This window comes from Microtus pennsylvanicus, chromosome 21 (genome assembly GCF_037038515.1).
Source record: "Microtus pennsylvanicus isolate mMicPen1 chromosome 21, mMicPen1.hap1, whole genome shotgun sequence".
In the NCBI taxonomy this organism is placed as follows: Eukaryota; Metazoa; Chordata; class Mammalia; order Rodentia; family Cricetidae; genus Microtus; species Microtus pennsylvanicus.
The window spans coordinates 15,981,092-16,007,816 of NC_134599.1; the positions used below are offsets into that span (position 1 = coordinate 15,981,092).

At 39.6% G+C, this 26,725-nt stretch overlaps 1 protein-coding gene across 5 annotated transcripts in view; it reads right to left on the bottom strand.

Annotated features, from left to right (window-relative positions):
- Positions 1-26,725, bottom strand: part of Itsn2 (intersectin 2) — a 113,120-nt gene that overhangs the window by 46,226 nt on the left and 40,169 nt on the right. For 3 of the 5 annotated variants that reach the window (XM_075955454.1, XM_075955453.1, XM_075955456.1), the window contains exons 14-23: positions 25,496-25,636; positions 24,304-24,391; positions 21,280-21,419; positions 20,109-20,189; positions 11,770-11,906; positions 8,370-8,506; positions 7,381-7,478; positions 3,029-3,204; positions 2,592-2,736; positions 982-1,184 (exon numbers count right to left, since the gene is read on the bottom strand). In XM_075955454.1, coding sequence (XP_075811569.1) covers positions 982-1,184; positions 2,592-2,736; positions 3,029-3,204; positions 7,381-7,478; positions 8,370-8,506; positions 11,770-11,906; positions 20,109-20,189; positions 21,280-21,419; positions 24,304-24,391; positions 25,496-25,636 — 1,346 coding nt within the window. Of the gene's footprint in view, positions 1-981; positions 1,185-2,591; positions 2,737-3,028; positions 3,205-7,380; positions 7,479-8,369; positions 8,507-11,769; positions 11,907-20,096; positions 20,190-21,279; positions 21,420-24,303; positions 24,392-25,495; positions 25,637-26,725 lie in introns of those variants that run through there. The other 2 variants (XM_075955455.1, XM_075955457.1) reach the window with 2 other exon arrangements.

Below are 26,725 nucleotides of genomic sequence, written 5' to 3' on the forward strand. Positions count from 1 at the left end.
TAATTCTTTTATTTAATCAGAAATTGGAAGATAATACAGGCTGGCGAAAACAGTGCAACTAGGACATCAGCTTGACACAGGGACAGTACCCACAGCTAACATCTGTGCCTGCTGCTAGGACATCAGCTTGACACAGGGACAGTTACCCACACTAACATCTGTGCCTGCTGCTAGGACATCAGCTTGACACAGGGACAGTACCCACAGCTAACATCTGTGCCTGCTGCTAGGACATCAGCTTGACACAGGGACAGTTACCCACACTAACATCTGTGCCTACTGCTAGGACATCAGCTTGACACAGGGACAGTACCCACAGCTAACATCTGTGCCTGCTGCTAGGACATCAGCTTGACACAGGGACAGTTACCCACAGCTAACATCTGTGCCTACTGCCGGACATCCCCACAGACTTAAGATTTCAGTCGAGTTATTTTTCGGGTTTTGCATATTTGTGATTTCATTCTTTTGCTCACTCATGCTCTCCTGTCCTCATTCAGTTAGCTAAGATGACTCAGTAGCTACTATGTATTAGTATTATAGTAGATACAAAAAATTGGATCAAAAGAGACAACGGATTATAGCTTCATGAGCTGATGACTTAATTAGGAATATTGGTCAAAAAAGTCAGTAACTATGAAAACATATGCTATGAACAATAGGGAGGTTATGCTTAAAGAGCCCTAGAGGTTCAGGCATGACCCCAGTAAAGAATCCTTTAAATATTGAAAAATTTCAGTAAACAGTGGAGAAATGCTTCAAGTGAAATGAAAAGTAATTTTTCTAACTGGTCTTACGATAAAAAGAAAACAAAAGTCTAGAAATTGAGTGTTTTGAAACCTTCACAAATTTGAAATGGTTAAAGTGAAAGATCCTAAAGCAGACAAAACATGTGAAGCAGTTTCTTCCATGCTAGGAATCACCCTCTGGTTATGCGGAGAAGACACCACCACCCTGCACGTAACACAAGGAGGTGCTTACTCTCGCTTTACTTCACTCCCAGGAATGATCTTGACATAAGATTTGGGGAACCATCCTCTTCCTCCATGTACCTCCCCAAACCACCAATTTTCCTGCTGCTCCAGGACAGTAATGACGTCATGCTTTGAGAAGTTCAAGTGGTTCTCTTTCTTTGCTGTCCAAGAACAAAGGGCCTGAGCTTTCAGGTTTTCTACAGCCTGCCCCTAGGACAAAAAGCAACCAAAAGTTAACAACGGATCATGGTAACCACGATTTGTGATTCCTAGCATATAACAGAGAGCATATTAACCTGGTCAGTCTATAAACTTAAAATGACACTGATCCCCAGTCCTCCAGCTCCCAATGGCTTCTAACTGCTGTTGGTAACCCTGTTGCCCAAGGACTAGAGACCTGGTCATGCTTAGCATCTCCCTTGCTATTCCCTCTTAACAACCAGGACCCCTTCCCTTCCCTCACACCATGCTCACTGCCTTCTCACTTCCCACAAGCAATAACATGAGTCCCTCCCAGGCTGATTCCTTTCCCCCTCCCACCTCCCACAGCAGTAAGGGCGTGTCACTGCAGCAAGCTTTCCCAGATGCAGGTCACTGTTTACCCACTGAGCCATCAACCTGGTCACGGTGTTAAAAGTGTAAGCTTCTCTCAAAAACTTTGTTTTTTTCATTGTCAAGTTGTCTAGTACTGAATTGCCTACTTTATTAAACCCCTAACCTCTCTAACTGCTTATCTTAAAATGTTACTTGTAGGCTGATATTTTACTGATTGAGACAAAGTCTTGGTTATATAGCTCAGGCTAGACTTAAATGCTTTATGTAGCCACGGCTGGCTTGATAATCTCAGTCCTTCAAGTTCAGCCTCCTAAGTGCTGGTGGTATACACCAACACCATGCCTGGATCAACCTGACTTCTTCACCCTTTCCTCAAGAGTTGTGTAATCTAACTACACTATGCACAAGTTTCACTTCTTCCAATACCTCTAACTTATGTACCTCAGTGACCTTCCTCACAATGCTCTTTCACTAGAGAAACTTTTAGGTTTAGTGAAGCCTTACTTCTGTTTGAGGGTCCAACTTGGACACCTTCCCTTCAGGAAGCATGCACTAATCCTCACAGATCAGTTGAGATGCCCTCTCATCTCCAAGCCTCAGAACTTTGCACACACATTCATTATAACATTTCTCATGCTTCACAGCCATGTGCATGAAAATGATTCCTTTATTAGGTTATAACTACTTAATAGAGAGTTTTAGTTAACTTATGTTTTTCTTGAATTTTTAGCACATAATAAAATGCTGGAAATTATAACCATGTAGTAAGGATTTCTAAGGGAAGATGAAATTTGTATTTCAGGCTTTACTGTGATGAAGTCCACCATTTCTTTTTAGTAATACTAATGTGTCAAAGTATATATACCAAAGTACCAAGGTTCCCAGCCAAGAAAAAGCAATGTCCCTCCCCAGTCCAATCCTCATGGAACTGAATTATTGAGCAAACACTGAGAATGTAACTGAATGCTACAGGCTCTGTTTAAGTGAGGGAAATATGGATGTCTATGTACGGAATCCAGAGCAAAGACAAGAATAAAATACACAGAACTACAGATAACATACCTGTCCATGAATGGGGGACACAGATCCAGGGGACACGGTGCGAGTAAAAGCTGACTTTTTTTGCCATGACGTGTTAACAGTAAGGTTTGAGAAAGATACATTTTGATAATCAGTCACTGATGCTGGTTGAGTTGAACAAAGTGGTCTGCAAATGTAAAACTTCAATATGAGTATACTTAGTTGGTTAGACCCTAGTGAAGTACTACCAGTTTACCCATGTGTCTAATATACACTGTGTTCAAACAGAATTTGTAGATAAAAAGAAATTATGCACTACGAGGTCATTTCCTATTTCAGGATGAAAATGGGAACAAAAGGCACTGTTGGCAGAGCCAGCCCAGATTAAAACCGTGATCAAGAATCAGGTTGACAGAGCTATGCATTAGTATTCACGCACTGCAGAGCTGTATGAATCCCACTGTCAGCTCACAACTCACTGGGAAGAAGCTGAGGTAGCAGAGAGAGATCCTGTAGGAGGAAGTAAGGCCTTCTTAGGAGACGAAGCTTTTTCACTGGATGGCAATTTTTCTACATAGTTGCATGGAAACCAGCCAAACTTTCCCCGAAAGCTGCCATAAAGCCAACCAGGCTCTCCTACGGTTTTTTCATCAACCTATAGAAGAAAAAAAAAGGTTTAGTGCTTACTCTTAGATTAAGAATTAAGTCCATATGAAATAAAAAGATATTTCCTACAAATTTTTAGGTTACTATTTCTTGACATGGACAAATTAGTTTTTAAAATTTTAATCAAAGTTAAAATATGAGGCCAGGTGTGGTGGCACATGCCTTTCATTCTAACACTCAGGAGGCAGAGGCAGGTGGATCTCTATGAGTTTGAGGCCAGCCTGGGATAGAGAGTAAGTTCCAGGTCAGCTAGAGTTACATAGTGAAGCACCGTCTCAACAACAACAAAATTAACACGAAGTTAATATATGAAAATAAGTTACAACAAAAGCATCATCATATACAGTTTACATTGGAAAAACTTTTCCTCTACTCTCTATCTAATCTCTCTCTCCATCCATCTATCTATCTGTCTATCCGTCCGTCCATCCATCCATCCATCCATCCATCCATCTATCTATCTATCTATCTATCTATCTATCTATCATCTATCTATCTCCATCTGTCTCTATCTACCTATCCATCTATCTATCTCCACCTGTCTCTGCCTCCCAAGTGTTGAGATTAAAGGTGTGTGTGTGCGTGTAACCAGAACTCTTGGTTGGCCTTAAACTTGTGGCAATCCTCCTGTCCTGGCCTCACATGTGCTGGGGTCACAGTTCTGAGCATCAGGCCCAGCTGCAAGTACTATTTACAGTGCTGCTTCTCAGATTTGTTTTCTGTCTTTAGACATAATCTATTGGGTTTTGGTTACAAAAAAATATAAAGATTCACCTCTCTTTCACTGTGTTTTCTTACTCTTTCTGTATTGTTATATAGTTTTTATTGAAGTATAATTAACATTTATGTTATATCTATGTCAATCTCTCACATCTGAGTTATACAGTATTTTGCTGATTACATTTCCTGTCCTGCAAACATTCAATATCCTACAGTTAGTCACTTTTGGGGCTTAGCTGAACTGGAAAACCTGTGGGTACTATTTTCTAAGTGATAAAAACCAATTTTCTTTTTTTCCCTCAAACACTTTCTTCCCCTGTAGTATAGTGGCCTCCCATCTCACCATGTCTCTTGCACTTCTTTCTGGTTACTACCTTCAACACATATGGAACCTGAGTGTAAGCCTGGTTTCCTTGCCTCATGCTGTGCACTTCCTGAACAGGCCCACTTGCTCCCAGAGTTTGGCCAGTGCTCTTACAGAATAGAGTCCCAAAGCTCTTCTCTCAAGAGAGACTTCTTTTCCAAAGGAGATTAATACACTTTCAACTTCTAGCACAAGATCATCCACTGGGACCATCAAACTCAAGTCTAAGATTGAGCCCCTCTCCCTGGTCCTAGGCTACATTCTCCAAGCTGCTATTCCTCCTCTTCTTTTCTTTTAATTGTAGAAAAAAAGTGTATTTCGAGTTAGCCAGCTGGACTCAGTTTAGATGACCCCAATTCTGCTAACACATCCAGAGCCTCACAATGCAGAGCCAGCTGGACACAGACCTTCTCGCCATCAAGCCTTATGAGGATACTGACTTTGGCCACATCAATGTCACAGAGTTTCTTCACAGTTAGTTGGTTTGATGCGGTGCTTGTTGGCCTTGACATCCACAATGAACACCAGTTGTCTTGTCTTCTTCACGGCTGAGTCTGTGGTCGGGGGAGGGGGATCTGACGATGGCATAGCGATCAAGCTTGTTTCTCCTGGGTGCACTCTTTCAAAGGTATTTGGGCCCCCTCCAGAGCCGCAGGGTCTTAGGCCCTGGAAGGTGCGTGAAATGCAGATTTTCTTTTTGAGGCCACGGATGGCTTTTGGCAGAAGCTTCTTCCTTCTTTGTTTTTGGCACCAGCTTCGCTTGCTGTTATTCTTACCATCAAAGACATAAGCCCCTGAACAAGTCTGTGTCTCTTATCTCTATACTATGTCGATAGCTAAACTGTTGACTTTGCCACTAAACAGTTCTTTCTTTTTTTTTAAATTCCATCCTCCATAAGCAATAGCAGCCTTTTGTTTTGTTTTGTTTTGTTTGTTTGTTGTATAACATCAACCATGATAATCGTTACTCACAATCAGATTTGGTTAAAGTGCTCTGGCCCAAGCAGTGCTCTCCCATTGAAACTGTTATAATCAACATGACCATACTGTATTATTTATGCACATGCATTTCTGCTAAGCCTGTCGTAATCAGCATCACTATGTTACTGCATCTCTTCAGCTGTCTGAGTGCTCATCAACTCCACGTAGCACAGTACACACTTGCTGACTTCAGTGTAGCCAACCGTCTCTCACCTCTTATTTTCTAAACCTTTCTACAACATACTTTTCTGCTGACAATGTTACATTCATCAAAACATGCAGGATCTACTAGGATTTTAAAATTCATTTTTAAAGTTAACATACAAAGAAGTGGGTTGTACCATGGCGTTGCCATGCATAGACGTCATCTGCTGCATTCTAACTCATGTCCACCTCCCGTGTTCCACCTACTTCTACTGGCTCCTTCCTTTCCTCCACAATTTTTAAAAACAACTTTTTGGAGATGTGATTAACATAAATTTTATATTAAAGGTGTTAATGTAATGTTTTGGCATATTTATATGCATTTCAAGATTATAAGGTACCCATCACCCCAGTTTCTTCTTGCTTCACCCTAAGTTCTGCTTCCTCACCATCCCTCCTGGGAAACACTGGCCCGCTTTATGTCTCTAAACATTACTTTGCATTTTCAACGAATAAACTCGTGTAGTATTTTTCTTGTTTTGTTTGCTTCCTTACGTGTAAATAGACTGTTTTTGGATCCATCTGATGTGGGATTTCCCTCTGTATGCTATGAATATGTTTTATCACCTTAAAATGTAAGAGTTAGCTAGGAATAGGCCTGAATCATTGGTCAAACACTGTTATAATTAATGTAGTTTCTGTGTGATTATTTTGGTCTGGGTGGCTGGACAATGTAAGCAGTCTCTGTTTACATCCATCCATGTTGGAATATGAGTGCCATTCCTCTTTATTGGTAGTTATTTGAATATATCATACTCTGTTCATGCTTTTCTGGTGAGGGACAATTGTATTCTGCCAATTATGTTTAAATAAATGCTGATTGGCCAGTAGCCAGGCAGGAAGTATAGGTGGGACAACCAGACAGAAAGTAGAGGTGGGGCAATGAGAACAGGAGTATTCTGGGAAGAAGGAAGCTCATTCTGCAGTCCTGTCTCAACCACCTAAGAAGCAAGATGTGACCTGCCCCACTGAAAAAGGTACTGAGCCATGTGACTAATACAGATAAGAATAATGAGCTATATAAGTTATAAGAGCTAATACGAAGCCTGAGCTAATGGGCCAATCAGTTTATAACTTATGGAGACCTCTGTGTGATTTTCTTTGGGCTTTACCAGCTGTGGGAACTGGGCAGGCCCTCATGTTACACTTTCCTGCTGATGGACATCTGAGTTGTTTCAAGTGTTTAGCTATTATAAACAAGTATGCTATGGACACCTGGATTCACGAGGACATGTGCTTTCTATTCTCTGAGGTAGATACTTAAGAGTAGAATGACTGGGTCATAGTGGATGCATATTTAACTTTTTTAACAATAGCTTATTGAGTATTATCTTGATATCACTCAGAGACTAAAATCTGAGTCTGTGAATTTTAAAGCCTGTGCTTTTCCAATAAATCATATTACCTTTATCAACACGATTCTCTATTTTCTTACTCATCTATCTCACATGGGTTACGATAATACAACAAAGACCACTTGTTCCTTGGAACAAATTCAGTCAGGACTGCAGAACTTAATGTCATCTCTTTTAACAGCCGCTAGAGGATATGCGGCCTCTCAAACTCTGCTGCTCCTTTATTAAAACACTGCAGGTGGTGCTGCTTTTCTCATGGGAACTGATAGCACAGGGAGAACACTGGGCTGAGGACCAAAGACACACTTCCATTCCCCTCTGCCACCGCAATGCTGACAGTCAGAATACGTCTGAGTGTAAGTTTTCATGTTTGGTAGTAATAACTACCCTGTGTGGCTCCAAGAGATGCTGCAAGGACTAAGTGAGATCATGTTTAAAAATATTTTTAGAGGTCTGTAAAAATCAAAGTTAATATTATAGAAGCATAGCATAACGTACTATAATTAGCTTACTCATGAGTGGGAAAGGCTTCATTTCTTACCTGAATGACATCCCCAGAATTAAAACTCATCTCATCATGGTTCCTTGCTTCAAATGGGTACAATGCTCTATAATTCACCAAAGCACTAGCTGTCTCACCTGAGGAAAAGATAATTCCCATCATTTGGTACTTTTGAGTATACACATCTTTACTATGACTCAACAAAGAGCCTCTTAAAATCTACAAGAAAAAAAGTGAGCATTGAACAGTATAATGAGAATCTGCTTGCCTTAGACTTGCTAGGATTTAAATCTTGACTAGTCACAGAGTCAATGTAAAGCAAAGCATGTTCATCTTAAGTGAAGTAGGAGGTGCTAAACCAAGCGACACCTCATAGGCTGAGATGCGCACATGGATCTAGGGGAAGGTGTGGGAATCGGCCAGATCAAGCTGTGTACAGGGAAAGCATCATAGCAGGGGACGAGACATGGCTAGAGCAGTGGAGGTGAGATCACAGAGAAGCAGTGTACACAAGGAAGCCGCAAACGAGACCAGTGAGGAAACAGGATTAGATGAAGAAACATCTATAGATCTACTAGTTTGCTCTAAAGGGAAAATAGAAGGACTCACAAATGAATTGGACTTGATAAATTCAAAATATTTTGTTAAGAAGTTTGAACACACTGTATTACTATTATCAATCTCAGTGTTTACTCATCCAGAAGTAGGCATACTACTGAACTATGACAGGAATGAACTCCAAGCTGTATAAAAAAGCCTGCCTTCTGAGAAAAGTTTGATGTGAAAGGCTTAAAATTTTATTGTGTTTCCCTTAAATAAGTGGCTAAACCATACTGGTTAGTAAAGTAAAATCTTCCTGATGATGTCGATTCTGAACACTGCAGTCAAAGTCTTTGTCTTGTTATGGAGTCTACGCCCGGTCAGTCCCACCTACATCTAGTTGAAAAGGCTTTCCTAGCCTAAAGATGAGCATCTTCCATCTGTCACTGTCACTCGGCTGCTCTCAGCAGATCTACCTTCATCCTTACTTTGTTTGGCCTCAGCTTTTCGCTCCTCTTCTTGAGTTTTCTGCTGTGACTTTTCTTCTTGAAGTCGCTTTTGTTTTTCTTCTTCTTCCTTTTTAATACTTTCCCTCCATAAGTTTTCTTTTCCTTGCTTTGCTTTCCTTTAAATAAGACAAATAAAGAGTTTACACAGTGTCCAAATATGTGGTACACAAAAACCAAAACAAACTAACACACATGCTGGATGATCTGGTATCCACTGGCTGGAGAACTAGCAAGAGATGTTGACAGACGGGAAAAGATGGGCTGAGGAAAAAGGAGGTTGAGGAAGAAAATGGGGGGCTTAGGGATAGTAAAAGGGGGGGCTGAGGGAGGGAAAGATGAGTTGAGGGAGGGAAAAGGGGGCTGAGGGGGAAGTGGAGGGTTGATGGATGCGAAAAGGGGGGCTGAGTAATGCGAAAAGGGAGGCTGACGGAGGGAAAAGGGGGGCTGAGGGAAGGAAAAGAGGGGCGGAGGGATGAGAAAGGGGGGATAATGGATGGGAAAGGGAGCTGAGAGAAGGAAAAAGGGGGCTGAGGGATGGAGAAGGGGGCTGAGGGAGGGAAAGGGGGGGCTGAGGGCTGAAGGGAAAATAGTCAGCCAAAGAGAAACTTCCGACTAAGGTGAGCTGGAGAGTACACCTGACAATTCTCCAGACCTCAAATTCCCTCTAAACCCAAGAAAAAAACAGAATGAGATCCATTCAGCAAATATAAAACTTCTTCCTGTCTGGATTCTTCACAACTACTCCTTGTGGCCTCAGCATTATCAAGACTAGCAGAGGCTGTAGACAGAGAGACCCCTGGGCCTAGTTTTCTTTCAATGTTTTTCAAACCCTTTAACCTCCATCCAATCACAACATGCTTCCTCTAGAAGTTTTGCACAATTTTGGTGAAATCTGTGTATCAGGATAATGAACAGGAGTATGAGATTTAAAGTATTTTAAGAGCCTTCCATTTTTAAAATTACACGGAATCTCCAAATTTCTTCACCAACTAAAGCTGAAATAAGCCAAATAGTAAGCCTCAAAATAAACCAAAGTTCCCATTTTGATTGGGTATAATGTTATACAATCACAGAGATTCATCTGGCCATAATTTCTGCTATTCTGACAGTGCTGAGGCTAAGGGAAGATACTAAATATAGTAGTGGCAACTCTTTCTTTGAATGGAGGTCATAAAAATAGACGTGAGAGAACTATATAATATATATTAGTTCTGATACTCTACTGTCATTTGTCATAAAAACAAGCCTAGAAGTGGAGGGAAAATGCTGTTGTCTGAGTGTATAGACTTTGTAAGGTGATAATATAAAAGTAAATTCTCTTTCTAGAAACATTTTCTCTTATCCACAGCCATGAATTAATGCCCTATATAGGGACTAGATCAGACAGTGTGAATACCAAGCCAGAGATGACCTAGTGATCTTGATTTGATTATCACAGCATCATAAAAAAAACTGCAGAAAATTCATTAAATTCTGGTAAATTTTCTTAGGCAAGCTAGTAAGTTAAAACTAGTCCAGAGCCAAGTGATACCTCATCTACAATGTGAAAATCTACTACCAATAACTTGGAAGAAGAAAAAGACCACACCTGGGCAAATAGCCAAGAAATCACACCTCAGTACTAGCTTGAAGCTCTGGACTGCTAAGATCCTATATTCCTTGTGTTCTCTCTAACTTCTTCAGTTTACTACAGTGGGAAAATATCCAAAGATGAATTAAATGAAAATATGTGTTACTAACAAGAATTGTAAGCCTGAAAGGAACTATGAGATGAACAGTTATCAAGAGCTACATGTATCAACAGAAAATCCTCTTTCAATGACTGTGTGACCATTGCATAGATCCTTTGTGCAATGTTAAGTGGCACAAGGTAAGTGTCAAATAAAGAATTTCACTGTTTTTATATTGTTTTTAAAAAAATGCATATATGTATGTGTTCATGCCTATGTGTGTGTGCTCATGCCTATGTGTGTGTGTTCATGTATGTATGTGTTCAGGGCTCATGCCTGTATGTGTGTGATCATGCCTGTAGGAACCAAAAGACAACTTCAGGTATCATTCTCAAAAACTCTGCCCACTTCCTTTAAGCCAGTGTCTTTCGTTGGCCTGGAATTCACATTAGGCTAGATTGGGTGGCCAGTGAGTTGGAACTGTAGAGGCCATCACCATATTTTTACATAGGTTCTGGGGATCAAACTAACTGAGGCCCCTTCCTTCTGTATTATTCTATTATCTCTAGCTAGGACTAGGAAACCATGGATATAGGGTACCTGGAATCTATCTGAACCAACAACTAGATATCTGAGGAATCCAGGAGGAGCAGGAATCCCCTGTGGATCTGCATTGCATCCAGAAGCTGCACTCCACAAACATGTAGGCCCTGGTCATTTGGAGTCCCCAAGGAAGGCGTTCAGCAGGGGGAATGTGCGTCTCCCTTCCCTCGTGTCTGTGAGCTGTTCACAGGTGTAACCCATCTGCTCTTTACTAGGGCAGAGAAATGCTGGCTCATTAATACTTGTTTACCAATCATACTAATTTCTAACACAGGGGAACTTGGGAGAAACAAAGGATTTTACAGACAAAAGACAAAAAGCAAAAAGCCGAACAATCCACACACTGTTTCTGAGGGAAAGGTCTGTGCTTCAGAGTCCCAGCCTTCTCCCTCCCCTGCTCTAGGTGGGGATGATCGGAGCATCTAAGTGTCATAAAGAGAAGTGCAGCAGCCACACGGCATAGAGTCAGAAAGTAAAATCACTCCATGTTTTTACGTGATCTTTCAGAGAACAGACGGATTTACTGGAGAGAGAGAACTAATGAGGGTTCATCATGTGCAATGTACAAGATAGATGCAGTCCCAGCTACACCATTTAATGCCTACAATATCTCCAAGGTCTTCATCTTTTTTACAAAAGAAGAAACTGAGATTTAGAAAAACAGTCTGTTAACCAGGGTCCCTCAGATAGGAAATAGAGACCAGGAATCCTGTCCAGGTCTGAGTGCACGTACTTAGCATTCACTGACAAGCCATAAAATTGGTTAAAAATGAGCACTTAATAACTAAAAGAAGAATTGAATTTATAAAATTTTAGAATCTGATTAGTATCTAAAAATAATCCTTTAATTCCCTTTAAATTTCCATAAATAAAGCAATGAGAAACAAAGCTAGATTTCTTTGCTTTTTTTTTGTTTGTTTTTATTTTTTCGTTTTTTAGGCAATGTTTCTCTGTGTAACCCTGGCTGTAGACCAGGCTGGCCTCGAACTCACAGAGATCTGCCTGCCTCTGCCTCCCCATGCTGGGATTAAAGGTGTGCACTACCATAGCCTGGCAGAATTTTAATAGCAATATAGCACAATATATTCACCAGTTATATTAGTTACCTTGCAGCCTCATCTTCTAGCTTCTTTTTCTGTATTTGCTCTAATCTTTTTCTTTCAATTTCCTTCAATTTGTCACGTTTGATTTTATGAAGTTGTTCGAGGGCTAGTTGCTGTGTATTATAGCTTTCTCTCAGTTCCTAAGGATAAAATATAAATAAGTCAATACTTAAGTATTTTAATCATATTTAATAATATAGCATTTGCATTTAAAACAAATTACTAAGACAAGTATAATTAAATTTAAAAGATTTAAATATTTAAAAAATATCTATTTAAATGATATAAAATCTTGAATACTGTAAGTACTTCATGCACCTATTAAGACAAACACATGCTAAATTCACCTATTTCCACATCAGTTCATCTATAAAGGACAAAGACTATTTAATAAACCAGTTCTTTGAAGTGTTATTTTCAATAGAAAATGAAATTAATTAAAATATGGAAAACAATTTGCTTGTAATAACATTTAAAGAAAAATTTTGTGGTGTGTGTGTGTGTGTAGGTCAGAGGTCAAGGTCAAAGGTCAGCCTTGAGTACCACCATCTCAGGTACCACCAAATTCCTTGTTTTCTGAGATAGACTATCTCTCTGCCTGAAACTTGCCTAGTACTCTGGTCCGGCTGGCTAGCCCAGGGATCTCCGTGTCCACCTGCTCAGCACTGGGCACAAATATACACAATGGATTTGTACGTGTGGTTTTGGCAGGTCTCACTGTTCCCTGTATTTCCATTCAGAAGCAATCATTTATTCTTGGTCTAAATGATTAGGTGTTATAAAGAGAAACTTCTCTGGCTCATTAAACTGAGATAAACTAAATCTGGCTCCTTTACTATCAAGTGAAACCAGGAATGACCTTAAACAGAGAGGTGAGATTGTAGACAGAGGTGGGGAAAAGGACGAGGGGGACCTGGTCTTTAGCTCCATTGCTCAATGTAGGGATTGCCTTTCCAGCGCTATTCTGATTCAGCCTTGTATTCTTTCAATAGCCACCATTTTGAATTGGCTTTTTCCCCTTGGAATCTAGAGAATACTAAACAAGAGTGGGGGAGGGGGACTGAAGGAAAGAGAAAACTAATAACAACCAATCAAACAATAAAACAAAACAAACAAAAGAAACAGAGAAAGAGAAGGGAAAAAACCCCTAAAATAATCAAAAGAAATTTAAGAGCAAAGGAGGGAACTGGAAAATATTTGACTACATTTTAGTCTTCTAAAAAGTGTGTCCCCCTCACCCTCCTGGTCACAAAACTCCATACCAAGCTAGGCCAATCTATATATTTTCAGGAACAAGCATGTCAGAGGTAAATGTAGGTCTGGCCTAGGGGTAGTGTGGTGACTGAGACTGTCCAAGTGTCTGGGACTTACACAGCAACAGCATAAATGCTGTGTTCAGGTGAAGTCTCACACAGCGCTCAGCCTCCATGGCTGTGGTTGGTATTGTTGCCTCTACATTCTACTGGAGAGCAAAGATAGGGTCACTACAAGCAGAAGCAGGGTGACTCAGTATTAAGAAGCATGGCTCTATGGGAAGTCCATGAAAGTTAGAGTCAGGCTCTGTCAATAATGGCTTGTATTATCTCAGCCAAGTTTTATAGTTTCCTGAATGTGTCTTACAGAGCTGCTGGGAGGGTAAATGAATTAATTCAGGTAAAGTGGTTATAGTTTTGCAAGCTACATAGTTAGATTCTCAATAAATATTAGCCTTTGGTGGCAGGGGCCAGGACTAAGGAGACTGCCACATTTAGAGAGGATATAAAGATCTTTCAAATTAATGTCACATCATAGCCTGTGTACACTGGTCCTCCAATTTATCCTTTAAGATTGAGCTGCAGTAACATTCCAAGAAGGTTTTATTTCAGGCCCTGAGTCCTTGAAATGGGCCTTCTTCCAATGGACAAAAAGTCTATTAACCAGGACCTCTCCCAGCAAAAGCTGAGTAATTCTTGTGGCTCCAAAAAGAACTAGGAAGTTGAATACGACATAAAAACTGCTCATTTACAAGTTCTGAAACACTGGCATGCACCAGAGAAGTCAGGGGGCCAGAGAGAGAAACCCTGAGGGAGGTGACGGATGTCCACCCGACACCCAGCACTCTCTCCTTCCAGGCACTCAGCCATCTGAGAAGCTGAGAAAAAGCAGTGGCTATCGAGCTAAGGAGAGCACCTACTGCTGTAAAGGGTTGGGGTAGACAAGCTGGAATTCCTCCTGAAGAGGACACACTCTGAATGTGTCATGGACACCTCAGGATTAGAAAGTAAGTTGGGGCTCATGGTTCCGTTCCAGAGAGCCATCATGTTATGGAACATGGAGTAGGCAAGCAAGCATACATAAGCTAGAACAAACATCTGATCCGCAAGTGTGGGGCAGAGAGAAAGCTAACTGGGAATGATCTAGGCTTTTGAGACCTCAAGCCCACCCCCACTGACACACCTCCTCCAACACAGCCACACTGCCTAACCCTTCCCAAACAGTTCTACCAGCTGATGACCAACTATTCAAATATATGAACTTATAAGGGCCAGTCTCATCCAAACCACCACAGAAGCACACCAGTCCCGCTTTGAACCAGCTCAGTCAGTAACTGAATTAAGGTTACTACTTCTGTGATTTTTTTCATATAAAAAGCTTGGATAGGATTCAACAAAAAAAAAAAATTCTGAAGAATACCAGAAGTCAAGGCCATGCATCAAGAACTAAGGAAAAGGGCTAGAGAGATGGCTCAGCAGTTAAGGCTGTTCTTCCAGAAGACTCGGGTTTGATTCCCAGCACCTACAACTGTAGCTCACAACCATTTGTTACTCCAATCTCAGAGGATCTGACATACTCTTCTGATCCCTGCAGGCACTGGGCATGTACATGGTATACAGATATACAAGCAACAAATTAATATTGATGCTAAATAAGTCAAGTATGCAAATTGTAGTCTCTAGAAATTACCAGAAAAGTAGAAGGTACAGCTAGTTACAGAGAAGAAAGGAGGGGAGTCTAGCCCTATAGTCCCTGAAGGGACTATAACATTAATGGTTGCTGGGGGAGAGTGAGTGTAGCCATTATTAAGCTGTCAGAGCTCAAGTAAATAACTCCCTACCCATGCTCAGGTAGAACCCTAACCAAATGAAGTAGGTTTGCAAAACGTGCAAGGAGGACTTTTTAGGAAGGAGAAGGTGTTGTGGGAGGAGTAAGAAGATGAGGATAATGGTGGGGGACTGTGCTCAAAGTACATTATATATGTGAATGACGCTGTGGAGAAATGGAGGAAGGGGGAAGGGAGAGAGAGAAAGGAAGTCAAAGTAGATGTACTAAAAAAGGGAAAGGTAAGAAAAAGAAACACAAAATAAATGAGGCAAAATAAATAACAAAAAAAAAGAAATGCAGTTCACAGTCCAAACTTGTTAATAAGTATATTAAACAGACCCATGAACTCAATTTAAATATAAAACTGAAATTATAAACTATAACTATGCTATTTAAAAGATAAAATGTCAATGCTATATTTAACAGTCTATAATTAGTATGGAAAAAGATATATCATGACAACAAGGCAAAAGAAAGCCAGCACTGTTAGAGTAATACATCAGGAAATGTCATTCTTGAAAAAATTATGTGTGTGTGTGTGTGTGTTGTATGTATGTTTACATGTGTGCATGAGCACAGGCATATACATATGTTTTCAGGCCTGAAGTCAACTCTAAGTATCTTTCCTCATGACTCTACCTTGTTTCTGAGACAGGGCCTCTTGCTGAGACCTGGGGCTCAACAATTAGGATAAGCAGTCTAACCAAAAAACCCCAGGGAAAACCCTGTCTCTGCCTCCTGCCCACATTGCATCTGTTACTTCCTGCACTGGGTTTCTAACCATATCACAGACTTCTGTGTGGATAGCTGGGCGCAAATTCAGTGGAGTCTCATGCTTGCATAGCCAGCACTGTGCCAAGTGATTATCATTCCAGTTCCTCCTCTCCACTTGTTTTGTGTCTTTGAGACAGGCTCTTACCATGTAGAGACTGTATTCAAACTGTACTCTAGGGTGACCTAGAACTTGCAGTCCTCTGCCTTAGCCTCCCAGGGCTGGGATTATGGGCAGAAAAACTAGTCCTAAGGCAAGAAGCCTCCCTATAGGAGCATATCATGATAAAGGGACCCATCACAGTAAGATACAACAGTCTTAAATCTATTCACACTAGCAAAAGCCTCCAATCTGTAAGTACAAAAGGTAACAAAATCAAGAGAGACCTATACATAATCAAAGTGGGGAGTCTTATCATCCCAGTCTCTATAACTGAGACAAGAAAGACAGCACATCAAACCACTTTGCCTTCACTGGAGGGCAATAGCTTGTAATCTGAGAGCCAATTCATTTCTAAGGTTTTAAAATTATTAGTAGTAGAGTTCACAAGTCCATGTACATGGATGGCTAGGGACAAAATTAATTTTTATTGAAATCCAACAATTCCATTAATGTCAGATGCAAGCAACAAATCACCATGGTATTACTCACATTTATGACATTTTCACTAACAGAAACTGAAGATTTTTTTCCCTGTATAGTTTTAGTAAACAGAAACCGAAGATGTTCTTATAATTTCAGATTACTGCTATTATGACTTAAAATGTTATTATCTGTCACTATATCTTCTTGAATTCATAAACATAGAATCACATATACTTGAACTTTTATATCTGATGACATTTAAAATACATATATAACACTGGGGATTGGGCCTAGGGCTAAGTGCATGCTAGGCAGCTGCTCTAACCCTAAGTTACACCCTCAGCCCCTCATTTAAAATATTGTGAGATGAGATCTAGAGGAGTCCACAGCATAAACATATTTAAGAAGCCAGTTCCTTCCCCATGCCTTGCAGCGGTTCTTCGGGCCCACACTTCCTGCTATATACTTATCTTCCCAAGGTATACCTGACACCCACCTGGAGGGTACAACTAACAATTGTGGTGTTGGCGGATTTTGCTTTTCCTCTATGGAAAGCACTTCCCACGTTTCTATTCTGAGTCACTAGCAGTAGGTTTTACCACACTAGGTATTTTAGAGATTCTGTGCATCTCTTTCCCGAACAAGAACAGAAGTGTTTGTATAGCACATGAGGGCTCACCTGTGTCTGCATGTATGTATATGCATGCGACTTCATGTCACCTATTGATCAGCTGGTCACTGATTCTCATTTATTCACATCTGATCTCTGCATTGATGATCCAATAAAACCCTAACTCTGAGATCAGACCTTTTAAATGCTCTTTTAATGGATCATTTCTACTTGCATACCTTGGGTTCTATTATCATCAAAAACATCTATCATTGACCAAATACCTTATTCCTCACACAAAAGCTCTCAACCTTTCTTATACCTGGTACAGTTACTTTAAAGGGTTCCCAGCCTCATGGAGACCCCTACTCTGCTAACTTTCTCATTCTCTTTCTTAATCAGCCCCTTGTCTTCTATGATCGTTTCTCATCCAGTTCCTATTTCAGAGTTCATCCTTACCATAATTCTCATGTTTAGATCTGTATCTCCCCTTCCCTTTCATCTCGGCCAATGTCTGATAAAATCTCAAGCCTGTATGAAGCCATGAGCCTATTTCACAAGCCTTCTCTGGGCATTATCTAAGCAGCTGTACATTAATGGAGGAAAGTCATATAATTAGATGTAGTCTTCAATTTAAACTTATGACCCAGAATGAAATAGGTATTTAACATTGCTCAACACATTGTTTTCTTCTCCCAAGCTTGTACTCAACCACCCCCACCTACCAAGGCATCTACTTAAGGCTGACTTCTCTATCCTGAAATTTCCTGATCCCCTGTCTACTCTCTTTCCTAAAAACCTCACTGAGACCCCATCAGACTATAATCCCTTTGCCTTCCCATCTCAAAATTACTAGAACTCTTGCATCTGTCTTTTTCTGACCTGGAGTGGTTGTTCCTTCCATGTTCTCAATGATCCAATATATTCGAAAACTCCCTGCTTTCTACCAACAAATGTAACTGCATTGATCTTTTTTTGTTTGTTTTCATTTTCAAGACAGGATTTCTCTATATAACAGCCCTGGCTATCCTGGAACTTGCTCTGTAGACCAGGTTGGAATTGCACCAATCTTTCCCCATATGTTACACTGGAAGAATTATTTCTTCAACAATTACATTTATTTACTTAATTTGTGTGTGTGCAAACATTTATACACACACACATACATACATACATACATACATACACACACACACACGCATGCCACAGTGTGTATATAGAAGCCAGAGAATGTCTTGTCAGAGCCAGTTCCCTTCATCCACCACACAGGTCCTAGGGGTTGAATTTGGGTCATCAGGCATGGTAGCAAGTACCTTTCCTCACTGATTTTTGCCTCCCATCTGTGGAAGTATTCTTTTTAAAGAATTCCTATAATCTATGCTTTGGATTTTTTCTTTCTTTTCTTTCTTCTTTTTTTGGAGGGTGTGAGTATGTGTATGTGTGTTCATATGTGTGTGTTTGTGTGTGTGTGTATGTTGTGTGTATTCATAGGCCTGAGTTCAATATCAGATGTCTTTATCAACTGTTTTTTTTGCCTTATTATAATCTTTTTACTTATTCTTTGAGAATATCATATAATGTATTTTGATTGGATTCATCTGCCTCCCCCACCTTCCTACCCACCCAACTTCATATTCTCTTTCACTTTTAAAAGGAAAGAAAACAAGCAAACAAAACCATGGAGTGCAGTCTGTGTTGGCTGAATACTCCTGGGGCATGGGCCTGCCCTGTTCTCTGGAGTACAGCTGATACAGCTGTCACCTTATTTTTCTGAGACAGGGTCTCCCACCACCTAGTCTCCCTAGCACTGGAATTACAGGTGGGCGTGCCCTTTTCATGGCAAACATATAACCCATTGAGCCATTTCCTTAGCCCCTGGATCTTTTTCTTAATCTACTTTTTTGGGGACTGGGCTTTATCAAATATCATACATATTTACACAGAGCCTCCATCTCTTCCCCTCACATCCTTTCTTGTCTCCTTTGAGTTTTTCTTTGTCCCTTCATGTAATACCCTTCATCCTCACATTTTCCTGCTCTCTTCAGAATCGCTCATACACATTTAACAGTCTTCACGCCCATCCATTGCTGATCCACAGCATCCAGCTTCTGCTTATTACTCGGCTGAAATGGTGCTTTCTGTGCAGTTCTCAGAGGAAGTCAGTGGAAATCCTCAGTGCTGGTCACCACTACAAAGGCTTCTTTTCTAGCTTTCTGCAGCTACACTCAAGTTTACTATCCAGTGACTTACACACTTCACACTCCTTTGGTGTCCTAAATTGTCTCTGATGAAAGTTTCAAAAAGCAATAAAAAACTAGAATGCAAGAAGCAGAAGGAAGAAAGTAAAGCAAGACAAAATAATCTGCTGGCCTGTAGAAAACCAATGCTAACCAGAAGAATAAGACAGTACCCTACGGATGAGTACAGTCCACAAATCTGTACTGAACCTCATTTCACAATGAAGAGATTCACACTTATGTTTCTATGTAATCTGTATCAAAAGTTCTAAGACCAGATAACCTGGTCAGCCATGTTCTAATCCTATAGATAGATCAACATTTGGGACCTTGCTACTGCTACTTTTGAAATCTGCCCTACCTTTTCAAAAGCAAGCGCTGAGGTGTGACTACTGTGGACACACGAACTGCCTACTGCCATTCATTCTAGCGCTGAGTAGTAGGTGTAATAAGAATCGATAAGGGTGGACAAGTGGTTAATATAAATCATCTCTCTTTACACTACATTAAAGAAGGACATCATTGAATATTTTGAACAGTCTGTGTAATAGAAGTGGCAAAGCCCATGACTTACACCTCAGGTGTGTGTCAGAACACAAGGCCTGGTAAGTAATGATGCCCTTGTATTATTGGTTCTTTACAGTTTTCCTTATGCAAAATCAGGATGCAAGCACACACAAGCCATCCTGCCCTAGAGAGCAGGAAGTCGAAACTCGAGCAATGGTTTTCAAGGACATAGCTGATTTACTCTCACATCTCCTTTGTTTTCTCTCAACCCACCCCATTGGTTAACCCAATCCACAGAGATAATGTAAGGGAACCGGCAGGATTCCTCATGAAGGAAGACACTATGGGTAGCCTTCCTGACTTCTGGCATTAAACTCAAACAGGCAATTAGACAGCAGAAGGATATTAGAGCAAACAGAAAGAAAAAAAGGTTTTATTGTATATGTTATTCCAAACAAAGATAATCAGATAAAGGCAAAGAATAGTACAGTTTAAAAATAAAACAGTAAAATAACTAAAAGAAAAAGGAAGCTAGATATTAGAAAATAACCTTAAGTAAGAGGAAGAGGTTGTTGAGACAGCTTAGCAGAGACAAAAGGCACTGAAGAACAGAGTCATCCATATTCCCACACTGTAAGATAAGGCAGATAAGAGGCCAGTTAAACTATGTACAGATTCAAAAAATAATTTAAGGATGATAACTTGACTGGCTTGTCTGACCAGCGGTGACAAACAATCACATTTTAATTTCTCTAAAGAACATATCTTTATGTAAAGTACACTCTCAGCATTATTCACCTCCATTTCTGTCCTTAACTGAAGCCACCATGCTGTTGTTTATTCCATGGTTGTTGCTAATGTTACTCTCAATAAGTCAACAAGATAAAAACCATATGAAGAAATAGCTTTCTTAAAGAATCACTATATAACACTGTGTGCTTTCATCACCTTATGCATAGGTAGCAAAGGGTGAACTGAGACTGCAGTTTGAGTGGACACCAGTAGTCTGGTTCTCAGCATGCCGGTCAGTTCCAGTAACCAGCTAACACTTACTATCCCCACTCATATGGTGCCAGTGTCCAATCACCGCTGCCCCAAAAGAAAAACACAGTCTGCTGGGCACCTGCTCCGCCACAGAGGCAAACAATAAACCAACGAATCATGAATTATATGAAGTTTATAATATCAAATTCTTCTTTAGATTTCCCTAAGTATTTTATTGTTTCATAAAGGTTAATTATATTAGTACGAAGCGACAAACAAGAATTTAGTGTGTTAAAAGAGGATCTACCGACAGCAATTTTGAAATTTCCATGTTTACCCCTCCTCCCTGTTTTGAGACAGAGTCTCATGTAGCCAGGCTGCTCTTAAACTCTCTAAGTTGCTGAGAAACAACCTTGAATTCTAATTCTTTTGTGTCAGTCTCCCAGTTTCTGGGATTTACAGGTGTGACCCACCACGCCCAGTCTGTTGCTGACTTTGGTTCTGAAAGACTGACAAAAGCAGTTGTTTGTGAAATGCATAGATGCCAAGAAAAAGAGCACATAGCACCCAAACCTGGAAACTCTGAAAAAAATATTTAGTCTTATGACACAATATTTACTAAACTTTAGAGAGCATTAAAAACAATATAATTCTAGTAGATGAAATGACATAGTCAATTAAGAAAATGTGATACAAGAAGCCCCTACAGAGACATGAAGATAACAGAAGATAAATACCTTCAGTTGATTGTTAAATGTATCCATTTCTGAGAGCTTAGATGCAGTTTCTTTTTCAAGAGCATCTAGTTGTTCTTTAAGTCTTTGGCATAATTCTTCCTTTTCTGATGATTTTTTATGAAGTAAACTGATCCCTGAATCTGAAGTAAAAAAAGTCACAGTAAGTACTCAGTCAACAGAATATGCTGCTAAAGTAGCTTTGTACTTACTCATGATGATCTCAAGAACAGAGGACTACTCACAGAAAAGACCCAATAAGTATTACTAACAGAACTATTTAATAACACATTTTAAGAGGTAAGAGGAGAGAGTTTCACTGTACAAGACCTAAAAATATTTACACAAGGATACAGAAACTAGGTCTGAATATAGTGATTTCCATTAAGATGAAATAGTAACATTACTATCTAAATACATATTCCAAAATTTTGCAATTTTAAAGTATAGAAATCAAGTATAGAATTTGAATAAAATTAAACACACAGAGTAAAAAGTTAAGTCATCCTTTATCTGAAACCCTACATTCTCCTTTTAAGCATTTGTACTTAGATACATGTGCATTCAACCAACTTCTACTTGACAGGCTCATGTTATCTACAGCATTCTGTAACATACATACATACATACATATATCATTTATTTATTTCCTTACTTTCTTACTCAAATTTTGGTGATAGTGAACAATGGACACATGCATGCTAGATAAGCACTCTGTTACTGAGCCACGCATCAGTCCTAAGTTGTTTTAAATTTAACAATATATCTTACCATTAGGACATGTAGATCTAGTTCCATCTGCATAGTAGTCTACATTATAGCTATTCTGCATTAACATACCTAATCCCTTTTTGTGGTAAAATCCATTTTTATGGTAAGCACCATTCTACTCTATTTCTCTGAGTTCGATGTTTTCAAATTTCACATGTGATACCATGCACTTTTTCTATTTCCATGGCTGATTTATTTTACTGAGTCTACAGCCTCCAGATTATCCACAATGTCACATTTGGCACTGTTTCCTCTTTTTTAAGGTAGAATATTCCGTTTTGTGTGGATGTATGTGCACGCACACACATTTTTCTCTACCTGCTTTCCTGTTGATGGGCATCTGATTCCACCTTTGGCTATTGTGCAGGAGCCACCATAAACACAAGAGTGGACATAGTCCTTTGAGACAAAGGATTCATTTCTTTTGGATCTACACTCAGATGTGGGTCATATGGTAGCTTAATTTTTAATGATTTAAGGATCTGCCTTACTACTTTCTATAGTCTCTGATTTACATTCTCATCAATGGTGTGCCAGATTTTCCTCTCTTACCAACTCATATTTCTTCACCTTTGGATAACATCTATCCTGACAGTCTGAGGGGATAATTTGTAGAGAGCTGCGTGGAGCCGCACCTGATGGTGCTGGCTTCAGCCCTCAGCGATCCCAAAAGCAAGTTCTCTCTGTGATAATCAACTCCTATTATGGTTAAGGCCTGACTCATGCTATTATCACGCAATGATTGTCAGCTGCTTGCATATGCGTGGACCTATGGGCAGTGCCCACCTGGCAATCCGGGGTTTGCGGCCCATGCCTTTTTAAAGGCTGGGAGAGGCTTGCCCGGAGAGAGAGAGAGAAAGAGAACAAGGTCCTGAATAAACTGCTTGCAAGAAGAGCTCCGGTGTTGCGTCTTCCTTGCTGGTCAAGGCGGGCATGACAATAATTCAGTGTTTAGCCATAGTGACCACATCTCAAATACCTACTGGTCATTTTATCTCTTCTTTGGGGAAATGCTTATTCAAGTTTTCTGCCCATTTTTAAGTTGGGCCATATGGAATTTTTCTGTTTGTTTTGGGGATATTTTTTGGTATTAGATTGTATGAATTCCTTATATATTTTGGAATCAAGCCCCTACCAGATAAATGATTCTCTCAGTCTGTGGACTGCCTTTTCATCTTGGGTACTTCACTGGCTATGCAGAATCTTTTCAGTTTGATGTACAATGGCTTATTTCATATTTCTTGAGCTTTTGGTAATATCAAAAACTATTTCTATGAAAATTTCCTAAATCCATTTTTCTATTTTTGGTGATTTAAAAAAAAAAACTGTCAATGTGGCTGAAGAGATGCTTCAGTAGTTAAGAGCCCTGGCTGCTCTTCCAGACCTCTGGGGTCTGATTCCCAGCACCCACATGGTATCCCACAGTTGTAACTTCAATTCTAGTGGATCCAATGCCCTCTTCTGGTCACCTCAAGCACTGCACACATGTACTGCCAAGACATATGTGAAGACACACAAATAAATTAAATAGTTTTTAAAAATCCTGCTGAAACAAAAAAAGAGGATATGAAGTTGGAAGTGAGATGAAAAAGTGGGGTGGATCTGAGAGGAGTTAGGGGAGGAGAGGGAGTAAATATGATCAAAATACATTGTATGAAATTCTCAAAGAATAAAAATATTATATTAAAAATGACTGCAAAGGATATCGAGGTACTTTTGTTTGCCCTCTTTCAGGAGTTTTATAGCTTGTATTTTATATTTAGGTTGTAATCTATCTTTGTTGTTGTTTTGAGACATGTTCTCATTCTTTCGTCCAGGCTGACACGGAATTTGCTGTGCAGTCCAGACTGGTCTCAAATTCATGACAATCCTCCTGCCTCCATCTACAAAGTTTTGGGACAGGCATGAGCTACTATGCCCAAGCTTAGGCCTGTAATTCATTTTCAATTTATTTTCATGTATGGGGAAAAAAAAGGCCAATTTCACTCTTTTACATGCAGTTTCCCTACACTATTCCCACACAGGATCACGCTTTCCCACTGATTACTTCCTCCCTTTAGCTTCCTACCTCATCAGGGATCTGGTCATGGCAATAAGATGAGCAGCTATTACAACTTATGATAATATTCTTCACATTATTTAAAAAATTTTAATTTACAGGCAAAATATTATTTTAGTGGAATAATGCCATTTTAAAATAACACTATATTAAAACAATTATCCAGAAAGGAAACAAAACAAAACTTAGAGACTTACCAGGTGTGTTATTAAGCTGCATGTTTTTAATTCTTTCATTTAGTAGTTGCTTTTCAGGTACCAGATAGATAAGCTTATTTTGATATTCCTTTAAAAAGAAAATTAGAATCTGATTAAAACAATAAAATGTCTAAGAATTTTTCTTTAAATTTAAAACCTGATAAAACTTCTAAGACTCAGAATAGAAATACAAGGTTGTAGTGTAGAATTATATAGGCTATAAAAAGAAAATACTTAAGCAAATATTTATGAATGGCCAGCTGAAGTTTAAAGGTAATAAAGAATTCCTTCACCACTGGAGAGTGTCTAGAGACCTGAACTTTTCCGCACTGTAACGGATAACAGTTGGCAGAGTGAGAGGGGCTTCTATGCACAAGACCACACAGGTAAGCAGGCCACGTATCCGTAATGCACAAGTACTCATCAAACATGGACTGCAGTCTCAGGGAGAAATAGGGAAGCAGTTTTAAACCACGTGAGAAAGGGCTCTGCTGCGACAAGGGGAAGACCGATTATTCACACTTGCAGTAAAGACGCTATGTGGGAGGCCTCTCCAGTGGAAAAGACTTCTAGTGCCCTATTCTCAAGTAGCAATAAATAAACCAGACTCCACAAGCAAAGGGACAGGTCTCTCAGAGAGACACTTAATCTCCTCTCACCACAGTTCTGAAAACAGTAACTTCAAATCAGAAATTCCTCAACTTAATAGTAACAGCTTTACTGTAACATATGATATGGTGTGAATATGGGTGTCCTGTTATAATTCCAGGACTGACACACAACTCCCAGTGCTATAGTGATAAGGGACAAGGCTGTGGGAAGTGGTCAAACCATGAGGACTTCCCCACATTAGAGGGATTATTGGCCTGCCCTGCTCACTTGCCATGTGCGAGAACAGGAAGATGCCACTTTTGCAGCAGAGTAAACCCATGTCAGACAACGTTAATGCCATGATCTGTAAATGAACTAAACAGATATAAAGAATTTTTTATTAAAGTTCAAAGTATGCATATTTATTTATGTATAAATTTAAGCAGAACCTAGCTCACATCTATCCTATGGACTTTCTGATCTTTTCTATCATAGGTCTGCCAAGAAGTCAGGGGCTTACGACTCCCAAAGCAACTATCTATTATGAAGAACTGCTGACGACTGCATGTGTTTATGGACCATTCAGCTGCAAAAGACCTACCTGAAGTTCTTGTTGAAGTTGTTTGATTTCCATAATTTCCAGGTCACACTGCTTATCCAAAACTTCTAGCTCAGTTTTTTGTGTTTGCTTTCTGATTCGGACATCTTGAAGTCTGCCTGAGATCTGTTGATGTTTTCCATTCTATGGGAAAATCACAATCATTTATATGGTAAAAAAAATTCTATAGGAAGATCAAATGCATGATCAAATGCATGATCCATTGTCAGTCTGGTCTACAATCCAGTGGGATCCATTTTACATTCATTTATATGAAGAGTTATCAGCAAGAAGCAAATCATTCTCAGAGAGCAAGATCCCCTATGCTATGTGAAAAAGCACAAATATAACACACTGAATTTTTTCTGAATTATGTATTTATAACTACCATAACAATCTCAAAGTATATTTAATTTATTCTTTAAATGTTCTCTGGCTTTTTTTCTACCTTCAATGTTATTTTTTAATCTCCTTTAGTTAAACAATATCCAGAGGAAACTTTTGAGTTTCAATCTTTTTCTCCTTATGAAAGAGTAACCTTCCTTTCCTGGGGAAGGAAAAAAACAGACAGCAAACATTCTTCAATAAGGTTTTAGATGAACGGAGAGGTGGGGCATAAGGATGAACTCCACCTCACCCTCCAAGCAAAATTTATCTAATATTTAGAGAAACATATTTTAAAGAGGCAATTGGGTCAAAAAAAGGTCTTTGGAATGGGCCGTAATCCAATAGAACTAGTGTGTCACTATAAGAAGAACAGACAGAAAATGCAACAGAAATGCCGGTCACAGAGAAGGACATGTGCGGGCAGAGCGACACAAACCCTGGCTCTGGCCTCTGGAACCGTGAACATTTCTGCTGTTCAGCCTTCCCAGCCTGTGGGGTTCTGTTATTACAGTTCTAGCTGTCAAATAGTGAGGTGAGAAAAACTGAGTTATCACTGATTAAAGTCTGACTGGATAACATGTCTTATATTTGAAAAATACACACTAAAAGGAACATGTTGCATAGACTCCAGAGCTTATTTTATCTTTAACATGTATAAGTACAGACTGAACCTCTCCAGACACTGACCCATGATACTGTGTTAAAGGAAAAACAGGCGATGCTAAGGTCTTTTCTTATGTTAAATTATTTTATATTTATTTATTGTGTGGGTGTGCACACAGGTCAGAGAACAATTTCTGGGAGTCAATTTTCTCTTTGTACTATATGGGTCCGGAGATTGACCTC